The following is an 11,362-nucleotide window of genomic DNA, read 5'->3' as shown; positions in this document are numbered from 1 at the left end:
ACCCCAAATTTTTTTTCATAATGTATTAAAAATATATTATAAAAAGCATTATGCCCCCCTAAAGTTTATAAAAAAAATTATTAAAAAATAATATATAAAAATTATCTCATTAGTTGACACTTCAAGAGAAAAATTAAGGAAAGACATAAAGGTATAGGTATATAATAGGTAATTTAATGTAATAAAAAGAGTAGTATATAAAGTGAAATTATAGACATTAATGAAGTATTTGTAACGTTAAAGTGTCAACATATAATTATTCATAATTATTTTATACATTTATTTTATCTCTTTTCTGTTATACTACCTCTAATAATATATATAAAAAACTAAAATATTAAAGAGCAATAAAGATACTTAAGTTAGCTATTTAATTTTAATTAAAAATATCGTAAATTTAAATTTTATTATAGAAATACCATTATAATTCAAATTTTTTTTAAGAGTGGGAAATAAATATAATTCAATAGTTTAAAATGTGATTATATTTAATAACATTATTAAATAATTTTTTCACCAATAAAATTAACTTAAATTGTTAATAAATTAATAAATGCATTCACTTACATTAACTTAATTTAAACTTTTTTTTATATTTGTTAAACACGTAATTTCTTGACTCCCCTCAAACCAAATTTTTGGCTCCGCCCTTGTCCTTTATTTCTCACAAGGTATCAAAGATTATAAATTACAATGTATGATTTAAAGGATTTTAGCTATTATATTTTCATTCAAATTAAATTAATGCTCATTTTTGGTTCTTATTATTATAACATAGGTTAAACACATTTTTAATTAATGCACCTGCTAAACTAAAACGGTAACTCCTAACCTACATTTATAGTCAATATTTAAAAGGCATGGCTGAGATAAATAAAAAACAATAGTCAATATTTTTCTTATCCAGGAGTAAAAAACAGTTAACAGAAAGTTTATAATAACTTACATAACACCGTGTTCCAGTTAAATTAGACATCCTTCATAAAATAATATGATAGAAAAACAATTCATAAAAAGAATTAGTTAACTCTAAGTCAACATTACAGTCTAAATTTTTGTTTTTATGTAATATAAATAGATCATTTTACAAGTACTGCTGATTTAATTACTCGTTAAATTATATTGATTCAATAGCTGTTGTTTATGAACAGAAAACTATACTTTATCATAATACTTTTATAAAATGTAACAGAATATATTTTTATAGCTCCGATACATAAGTTTTGGAAATTTATTGTTTTGGCATTACAACATAAAACCCAAACAACTACTATCAAATTTGAAAAGGAAACATTTAGAAAGAAGACTCATCATAACCTCACTTTTTTGCACACTTTTTATTAATCACTATTTTTCATTAATCACCACTAATGCCCCCACCTTAAAGTTGTGTACGTATGTCCTCCTCCCGTTACATATTCAAGATACATTTGTGCAAATATTCTACAAAGAACTTTGTGCACGAGTTGCCAATACCATACGCTCCATTGCTTCCAAACCAAGAGAGGACCAAAAACAATTCCATGACCAAAAACCAATCCAAATCCGACACTATTCAAATTCCAATCAATTGTATAAGCTAGCCTTGGCTCTGCCTCTTCATCATCTGCATTGTTAGACAATGGAGAACCGTATAGCCTTGTCTCTGGCTCTTCATCATCTGCATTTTTAGACAATGGACAACCGTATAGCCCCTCATTACCTTCATAGGAATCATTATCAAATAGAATAAATTGTGCACCTGTTGGGATCTTTCCCACCAAATGATTGAAGGAGAGGTTTAAAACTGCAAGAAAGTACAAAGTTGTAAGCTGCATGGGAATTTCTCCACTCAGGGAGTTTTGTGAAAGGTCCAGGGACTCCAAGTTTCTCAAGTTACCCATTAAGGAAGGGATTTCACAAGACAAAGCGTTGTTTGACAAATTGAGGACTCTGAGTTCTTCAAAATCCATTAGGTCCTTTGGTATAGGTCCTTCAAAATGGTTGGATGAGGCATCAATGGATGTTAAGATTGTATAAATTTTAACAAACTCCACTTGTCGACCTTTGAAAGCAAGTGTTAGACTATCTGCATAATATACCCTGCTATCCTCGGATTCATAAAACAACTTCTTTATAAACATTAATCCACCTTCGTATTTCTCAAGCAAACTTAAATTTCTTTTCCAGGTTGCAAAATATTTTCCCGGCAGTTTGCCACTAAAATTATTGAAAGCGATGTCCACAATTTGAAGCATTTCCCAAGTCTTATTAGATTCAGAACATCTTAGGGAACCCTTAAATTTGTTATTTCGCAAAACAAGGATTCGAAGGGTGGATATTTCCTTTAAAATGCATGGAAAGCCCCCACTGATTTGATTTGATCCAACGTCCAATACCTCTAACATTGAGCAATAAGCAAGAGAGTTTGGAATTGGGCCATCTAATAGATTTCCATGAAGATTTAAAGACCACAAAATACAGGAAGCTGGAACTGTATCCGGAATAGAGCCTGAGAGATTGTTGTTCTTGAGATTTAATACTTGAAGAGTTTCACTCATTATCATTAAACAGGGGGGAATTGTTCCAGCAATGTTATTAATGGAAAGATCAAGCATTTGAAGTGATGAAGCATTGCAGATGGACTCAGGGATACTGCCGTGCAAAGAATTGTTTGAAAGAGAGAGAAAATATGTCTGAGAAAGGTAATTACCGATATCTCGTGGTATAAGAGAGCTAAAATTGTTGCTTGATAAATCCAAGAACATTGCATCTTTAGGAAAAACAGGTATTGGCCCTTCAAGTTTATTGTAATGAAGGTCAAGGTAATCCAAGTTAGAAGTAAGATTCTGAAAAGGGCCTTCCAACTTAGTCAACAAATTGTAGGAAATATTAAGATCATAAAGATCAGGTAGTTTCCAAATCCAGTTGGGCACTATTCCTTGAATCTGATTATTTGAAAGATCTAGATGCATTAATGTGGACAAGTTTCTCAAGAAACCAGGGAATGTTTTCAAGTTACAAGATGCCATGTTTAGATAGCTAATGCTGGGAAAGGAAGAAGGGCCAACATTTGTAAAATTCACATTTACTGACAAGTTGTTGTATGAAAGCTCTAGTTCAGTTAAGCTTTTAAGCTTATTCAGATGCACCAACCCATTGAACTTGTTTGAAGAAAGTCGGAGGACAGAGAGTGTACTAATCTGGAAGATAGATGTTGGAAAAGGCCCTGACAGATTATTGCTACTCAAATCAAGGGTGTCTAATATAGAAGAAGACACATTTATGAATTCATCTAACTGACTAAGATGATTGTGGGAAAGCCGAATCTCTTGCAGCAGTGGGAGTGCAAAAAGGGATGAAGGAATCGTCCCAGATAGATTATTGTTACTCATATAGAGGGTAACTAATCTAGAGGATGTAACATTCATGAATTCCTCCAATTGAGTAAACAAGTTGTCTGAAAGCCAAAGGTTTTGCAGTGATGGGAGTGTAAAAAGGATTGAAGGAGTCCTCCCAGTGAAAGAATTATTACTCAAGTCAATATGGACAGGATTTTGCAGTCCTTCAAAGTAAGATGATGGGAGTATACCACTTAAATCATTATGAGAAAGATCTAAACGGGTAAGTTTTTTTACCATAACAAAGGATGTCATTGGACCAGTGAAGCTGTTATGTGACATATCCAGGTAACTGAGTTTTGGTAGGTTTGACAGTGAATTGGGAATTTTTCCACTAAAACCACAATGAGAAAGATCCAATTCGGATAAATTCCTCATGTTACCAATAGAGGGTGGAATTGATCGAGTGAAGTTTGTTTTACTTACTCTTAAGGTCTGGAGAGATCCCCTCAATGGAAAGTCAGGAAAGAAACCATGGAGATTGTTGTTTGAAGATATGTCAATAAGGGACAATGTTCCGATGTTAAAGACCTTCTGTGGAAATATTCCAGTTAACTTGCACTTAGAAAGCCTTAGCATGGTGAGACTTTTGAAATGGGCAAATGTTTCTGGCACCGGGGATGATAAATCGTTCTCATCAAGAGCAATGACTGATAGGCTCTCAAGTCTTGCCAGGGAAGGATCTAGGGGTCCTAAGAGATTGCACCTTGACAAGCTCAGTTCTTGCAAGTCACGCAGCGACAACAAAGCGCTGCACCATTCATAACCTGGAGCTGATATACTTACACCATCCAGATACAGTTGCCTGATACTGGTGAGATTTTGGACAAGGCTTTGTAGATTTGGGTCCTCAAGTTTCAGGTGTTGGAAAAAAGAAGAGATATGAAGAGTAATCAACCTTGTCAGCTGAAAAATCTCTATTGGAATCTGACCCACAAAGCCAGCATATGACAAATTCAGATAAGTTAACTTGTCCAAGTTGTTGAATCCAGAAGGAATGACAGAATTGAAGTTATTTGAAGCCAAATTTAGACTCTGGAGATGTTGGAGATTGAAAAGAACACTTGAATTGCCAAATCCACCAGAGATTGATTCTCTACTGAGGTCAAGAGCAGTAACATGTCCCTCATTGTCACAGGTTACTCCCATCCACCTGCAACAATCATCACTTGCATTCCAAGACTTCAGCCTGCTGCTATTTCTGTCTGCCATGTTTGTGAATGTGAGGTTGTTCTTAAATTGCAGCAGCAAAGACTTCTGATCACCAAGGCAGAGACCAGAAACCACAATAATGTGGTTACCAAGGCACAACCAATAGAATGACATCACCAGAAGTGATGCCACAAGCTCCATTTTCATTGTAGATGATGATTATGGGTGACAACTGCGATTTCAAGTAGAAGTTTAAAGTGTAGGAAAACTGGAATAATTAAAAATGGTAGTACTCAGAAACAAAAGATTAAAAACTTACAACTATGGAAAACTCTTCGTTCAACGGTTGCTTTCACCAGCAGACGCAGATGTATCCAAATTGGAGGGGTGGTTTTGTTTTAGTTGGAAAGTTGAAGGCTTTATTTGACACGGGGCTGAATGGTTGGATGGGAAAGCATTTGTTTTGATCTTTGGAAGTGCTCTTACAATTGCTAATCGGTTGGCTATTTATAGGCATGCTGCAGTCTGCACAGCCTTCAAATCTTTTGCTAATGGCACACAGCATCAGCAGGAACAGAGAAAAATACTAATGACTATGTTATGGGACTTTAAAATATAAATTATTTTACAAAATTAACTGTACATTAAATACTTTTTTCCAAGACTATCCTCAATAAATACTTAGTGTCAGCCGTGCACATAAAAAGAATAAATAAGTCATTAATTAAAAAATTAAAGAGTATATTAAAAAATTACCTAATGTTTTATTTAAAATTTAACAAATTAATTTTATTTCTTAATATTTGTTCAAAAATCTCAAATTCCATATATTCTGGAACCGAGAGAATATTAATTATCTGTTTGAGCTTGTCTCTAACTTGGCTGTCATTGTCCTATTTTAAGATTTTCATTTCCGAATTACAATTGTTAAAATTGTTTTAAGAATTATGTACTAAATGGAATTGTTTTTTTTTTTTAATGGAAAAGTGGAATTGGTTTTAAAGTATCTAAAAGTTAATAAAACATAACAGTTCACAATTATTACACGAAGTGGTGAGATGAGCTCAATTTTCATTGTAGACGATTTGTATGTGTGAAAACTGCAATTACAAGTAGAAGTTTAAATTTCAAGACAACTGAAATAAAAAATTGTAGTTCTCAGAAAAATAAGATTAAAAACTCACCACTTCTATTAAAGAGTCCTTGTTCAACGTTGGATTTCACCAGGAGACCCAGACATTGACACTTGGTATCCGCAAGAACGTCGAAGTTACACTTTGGTGCAATTATATTGTGCTAGTACTTTTTACTATTAACCTTTTAATTTTTGTAAACAAATTTGTGCACTTAATAACATTTAAATTTATCCAGAGAAAAAATGATGACTACGTTATGATGGCAAATACCTTTTCCTCAACACTGTTTTCCACTTGACTTCAGCATTTTTAACTTTTTGAGCTTTTGTCCTTACTTTGGTTCTCACTGTCATTTTTTAAGGGTTATCCTTCAAGAATCGTGCAGCAGATGATTGGTTTTAATGTATGTAAAAGTTAGTAAGACACAACTGTGCACAATTACAAATGCTAAGGTTGATTGATACTCTTTGCACTTTAACTTTTAACAGAAATTACAAAGGTAGCTCAGAAAACTGTATTTCTATGCTTTTCCATGAAACCATTTTAGAAGTTGTTCAACACTACAAAATCACTTTCTTTCCAAGAGCATTCCACACGTCCAAAAAATTGAGCAGTTGCTATGAATAGACAACCAAGCTAATGAGCATGCACCGTTTTTTCCTAGAAATTGAATGCTTTTGTCAGATTAGAGACTTACAATTTATAGTCTTGCCCAGGGAATGGGATAGAAAAAAACTCACAACATATAATTAATAAGGCTCATTTTCTTTTGGCTAACGAATGGAAAGCCAGCAGGTTTAGAGACTTTTGAATGATTCGCCCTTCTAACAAGGGGTAGAATTAGAAAGAACCAAAAAGTTGGTGGAAATTTGAATGGAATGTTCTTTGAATAGTTACATGATTTTCGAAACATATTAGAAAAGAGAGGCTGTAGTTTGTAGTAGTTTTGTACAGAATAATGATGATGCACATGTGTGAATTTTTCTCAATATTTTGCAGGATTTTAATTTCAGAGGCATATGTTGTACTTAATTGTTGAAACAAACAAGATGCTCCAGTGTTAAAATATTAGAATAGTAAAACAAACAATTGCTGAACAAAAAACAGAGAGTAACCAGATGCTCCAGTGTTTGGCTAATGCAGGATGACAGGAAGAAAATTATTAAATTAATAAAAAGAAACATGCAGTAATACACCTCATTGGTTGTAGTATTAAAGTTCTAGCAATGTCTATTATCTGAAATGTAACACTTCTCATATATACAGTGTGCTCAATAGAAGATAAATAAAGGTTTTGATGTTTACATATAAATACAGAGTATCTGACAAATTTAGAGAAGATCTGATTACCTTAATCTCTATAAATTATTTATTTCCTAGCTGGTTATTTTCTCTTAGGTGAGTGAGACAATTTGGCTAATGATTTAATGTAAACACTAAATATTTTTCCTTCTTGACTGCCGGTTCAGTCCACTACGAAACAATGGATCAACATTTGAGATATGAATATTCTATTCTTTGTAGCCATTCTAGTGTATTTTAATATTCCATCAAGTTTCTTTCTCAGCCTACGTTGTCTCCAATGTTCCTCTTACAAATGGTCTATTCTTTCCGGCCAATTCTGAACATCATGTAAAGGGATTCAATCATTGTTATAAACGTCATTGTTGGGTTGGAATTGGTTGAATTTACCTATATTTATTACTTAAATCGACCAAAGTTTAATGAATTGGACTGAGTCGAATTTGTATAATTATTTTTTCATATATCTGACCTAAACCAATCCGATCATAAACGAGTTGGTTGCCTTGGGTTAGTCGGATCTACAAATTTTAAAAAAATATTTTTAATTTGTAAAAAATAATATTTTTCATAACAATAATTTATTTTTATCTAAAGCTTTGTAAGTATATAATGACTAAATACACTCAAAAGAAACTAAATCATGATTATATTTGATTAATAGAATTAATGATTTCAATGCTAATATGATATTTTTATTTTAGATAGAAATAAAGTATTGTATTAACATAAGAAAAGATAAAGATAAAAACAACAACTAAAAAAAGAAAAATTATGAATGGTTCAATTTTATTAATTGTATCTCGAAACAATAATTTATTATGATGTAAGACTTTGTAACATTTAGGCCAATTATAAGAATAATAGAATAAATTTATCTAAGTGTAGAGTTTCAAGTCAAAAGATAAGGTGTATGCACATGGTGTATTGATTTTTTGTCACTAAGGTTTAAGTGACTTAAATATAAAGTGGAAGATTGCATTTTGCTAGATGAACCTTAGTTGAATTGATGCATTGAAAGTTATTTTTGTTTCAATTTTCAAGAGAGCTTATTTATTATAGTTGGTGTCAATCTTCACTATAAATATAGAAGAAAAATAGTGGAGATATACTACACATGAAGAGATTGTCCGTGAGAGGAGAAATTGTGAAAGAAAGTCACTTTGTTGAGAGAAAAGTATCTTTATCTGATAGTGTTATTATTTTTTGTAAGTTGAGTACTCGGGTTTGTAGAGTGATACACTATTTGGGGTAGTTACATTCATTTTTGTAATAGTAAATCACTTTTTGAGTTTGTTCCGTGAATATAAGTAAGAGGTGTCGAACCATGTTAAATTCTTGCATTTATTATTATTTTTCTCACGATGTAATCTTTATTGTATTTTCACGATACTTTGTGGATGTGAGTAATTTTCTCTGTGAGAGCAGTGATGACTCAACAGTGCTATCAGAACGTTGATTTTCCAACACTAAGTGATAGGACATAAATGGTTAATATGTTGAAGTTGGGGATAAATCATTCAAGTAGTACATAAGTTGGATCCTTGGTAGAAATAATTATTAGTCAAACTTTTCTTATTTTCTAATTGAACTTTATCGAACTTTAAATTAGTGAGGATCTCTTATTTCAAATAATTCGGATGGTTAAGATAAAAAATAATAAAATAAAACAAGTGCATGTTTAAAGTATAAAAATATAACGAACAGTAAAAATTTCTTTTCAGTGCAATTTTGGACTTAATGGCTAACCTCTTTATGTAGTTTTATCGTTGAAAGGTGGAATTAACATTTGGCAGAAACTGCATTTGTATTTCCCGTTCTTTTCAGAAGTAAGCCTTCTGTTGGAATTCAAATTAGCTTTGAGTGTGTGTGGGTGTAGCGCTAAATAATTTTTGGCGTGTTTATCCCGTCAGTAATTTCCAATGACAAGACAAACATGTCTTGTTCAGGTCTTTTTTTCCAAGACGTATCTGGAGGAAATTAATTTCTTTCATTGTAAAAGTCTATCACAGAATGATAATTGGAGAACTTGAAGGTGCTACGAAACCGAGACCAGTCCCAAAGGATCTTGATCATCATCTCAAAGGGTATGTTTGTTTATAGAGAATAAAAGTGAAAAAAGAAATAACTAAATAGTAAATAATCAAATACTTATTTTTATATTTATTTTAATTCAAAAATTTTATCTCAATTCACTTTCTTTCTATTCCACCGAATAAATCCCAAAAATTATCTTAGACATAACATTTTAAATTGTTAGGTCTAAATCATTATACATTTCATTTATCTTAAATTTTTATGTATAACATAAATATAAATTAAATATAAATTATTGATATTTTAATGAATTTTTATAAGTGAAAAGAATTATTATGTTAAAGGTCATTCACAATTATATTTTAATGAATTTTTATAAGTGAAAAGAATTATTATGTTAAAGGTCATTCACAATTATAGAAAGTATATTCTATTTCAATCTAATGCTCAACACGTTATATTCAGCACACTATTGTGAAAATTTATTTATATTTTAAATTAAATATAATGTTTTTAGCTTTAGCCTCACCCTCTAAAATCAAATTTATGACTCTTCCTGACTAGCAGCTTTGCATTCAACTATAGTCACATTTTAAAGTTAGGAAATACAAATTCTTTTCAATTGATAAATTAATTTGTCTCCAAATTAAATTTTGTATTTTGCAGGTCTTCAAAACTCGAAAATTTTAAAAGTGTTAGACTTATATGCAAATTATATGGTCGGTTCAATTCAAGCTACCACTAAACTAAAATTTCATACACTCACGCGTAAATATAAACATTTTAACCAAAATTATTTTTAAGAAAATGTGACTTATATTATTTAATTATCTTTAAACTTTATTTATTGCTATTCCAATGAAGTTATTTTTAATTGAAAATTGATCAATAAGAATACCATAAATTTTTATTGCCAGCTATTTTTAGGTTGACAACTATATATAGTTTCATAGGGATGAAAATCATTTTTTTTTTCAACATACCATTAACATAAAATATTTATTAGTTTTTTTTATGATTAATCTCAATCAAAGGATCTAGTTGATCATATTTAATAGGATCTGAAGTGGATCAGAAGGTCACTAGAAGGGGATTGAATAATAATAATTAATTATGACTTTTTCTAGTTCTAAGAATATATCAAGTGTTTTACTTTTCAAAAGCTTTGTTAGTAGCAATCTTTACCATTTGATAGTATTTTGTATAAAAATAGTTTTCTTGTAAAAATCTCCTAAAGGTGTTGTCATACACTACATAAGAAATTGTTCAAAAAAATATCAAAGTCCAGGCAGTGTAGAATCTATATTTTATTAGTTATGCAACCAAATAGATGTTGCTTTTGCACTTTGAACACAGTTTGAGAAAGTTCTAATGATTTTACATCAAAGATATAACATTGTAAAATATGTTTCTCAAAGAAAATGATATAAAAGCAAAAAATTAAAACCAGTAAAAAGGATAAAACACACATAGAATTTACATAAGTTCATCAACAACTTATAAAATACGAAAGGATACAAAGTTTATGATACTAACTTATTTGAAAACATTTAATTGTTTTCCTAATGCGTGCACAACTTATAAAATAATATTAACTATTGTGGCTACTATTAAATACACTAAAAGTAGCTAATTTATCAAATTTGAAATTGTTAAAATCGTACTTGAAACTATGTCACAAGCTAGATTAAATAAACCTGTTTTGATTTCTATTAATATGATTATTTTAATTAAAAATCCTTATTATGAACAAATTATTAATGATTTTTCCAAAAAAAAGCAAGAAGGATAAAATTCAAATAATTATGATGGTATAATTTTCTCAGTTCACTCAGGACATAAAAAATCTCAAGACAGGTCATGCATTCCCTTGTATGTTTGCAAATATTACACTAACATCAAGGGTGAAAATAGGTTAGGACGAACAAGGCTTTGGTTAAATAGGCTTATTTAAAAAACTCAACCCTTGACTCTAGCCTGTACCTATCATATGCTTTATATTTAGGCCCGGCATAACCTATTTGAGAGCCTAACTTGAGTTATTAGCCTACTTAAATGCCTATTTTATATTAAAGATTTATATAAGTTTGACTTCTCTTTCCATTGAACAATAGTCCATAAATCGTTGAGAAAATTTTATGTGAACCAAACTATAATTTATAAAAATCAAATTGTTGTTACTCAAAGTGTCAAAAAAAGGTCAAGGCCGACCCTAAGCCTTGTCCGGAGGTGCAATGACACAGTACCTACGGCTAAAAGGAACCTAAATTTTTTTAAAAAAAATAGTCATTTAATATCTTTTATATTATTTATTTTATTTTTCTAATTAAATTAAAATTATTATTTTATTTCATG

General features: G+C 30.7%; 1 protein-coding gene across 1 annotated transcript; it reads right to left on the bottom strand.

The window, feature by feature from the left end:
- Positions 1-1,217: 1,217 nt before the first annotated feature.
- LOC114416061 (receptor-like protein 6) lies at positions 1,218-5,066 on the bottom strand. The gene is made up of 2 exons (XM_028380939.1): positions 4,852-5,066; positions 1,218-4,764 (listed from the first exon to the last, which is right to left on the bottom strand). The coding sequence occupies exon 2, from the start codon at positions 4,737-4,739 to the stop codon at positions 1,368-1,370; it is 3,372 nt and encodes a 1,123-aa protein (XP_028236740.1). The 5' UTR covers positions 4,740-4,764; positions 4,852-5,066; the 3' UTR covers positions 1,218-1,367.
- Positions 5,067-11,362: the final 6,296 nt, after the last annotated feature.

The sequence above is a fragment of the Glycine soja genome, chromosome 1 (genome assembly GCF_004193775.1).
Source record: "Glycine soja cultivar W05 chromosome 1, ASM419377v2, whole genome shotgun sequence".
Classification (NCBI taxonomy): domain Eukaryota; kingdom Viridiplantae; phylum Streptophyta; class Magnoliopsida; order Fabales; family Fabaceae; genus Glycine; species Glycine soja.
This window is presented reverse-complemented; position numbering and strand designations above follow the sequence as displayed.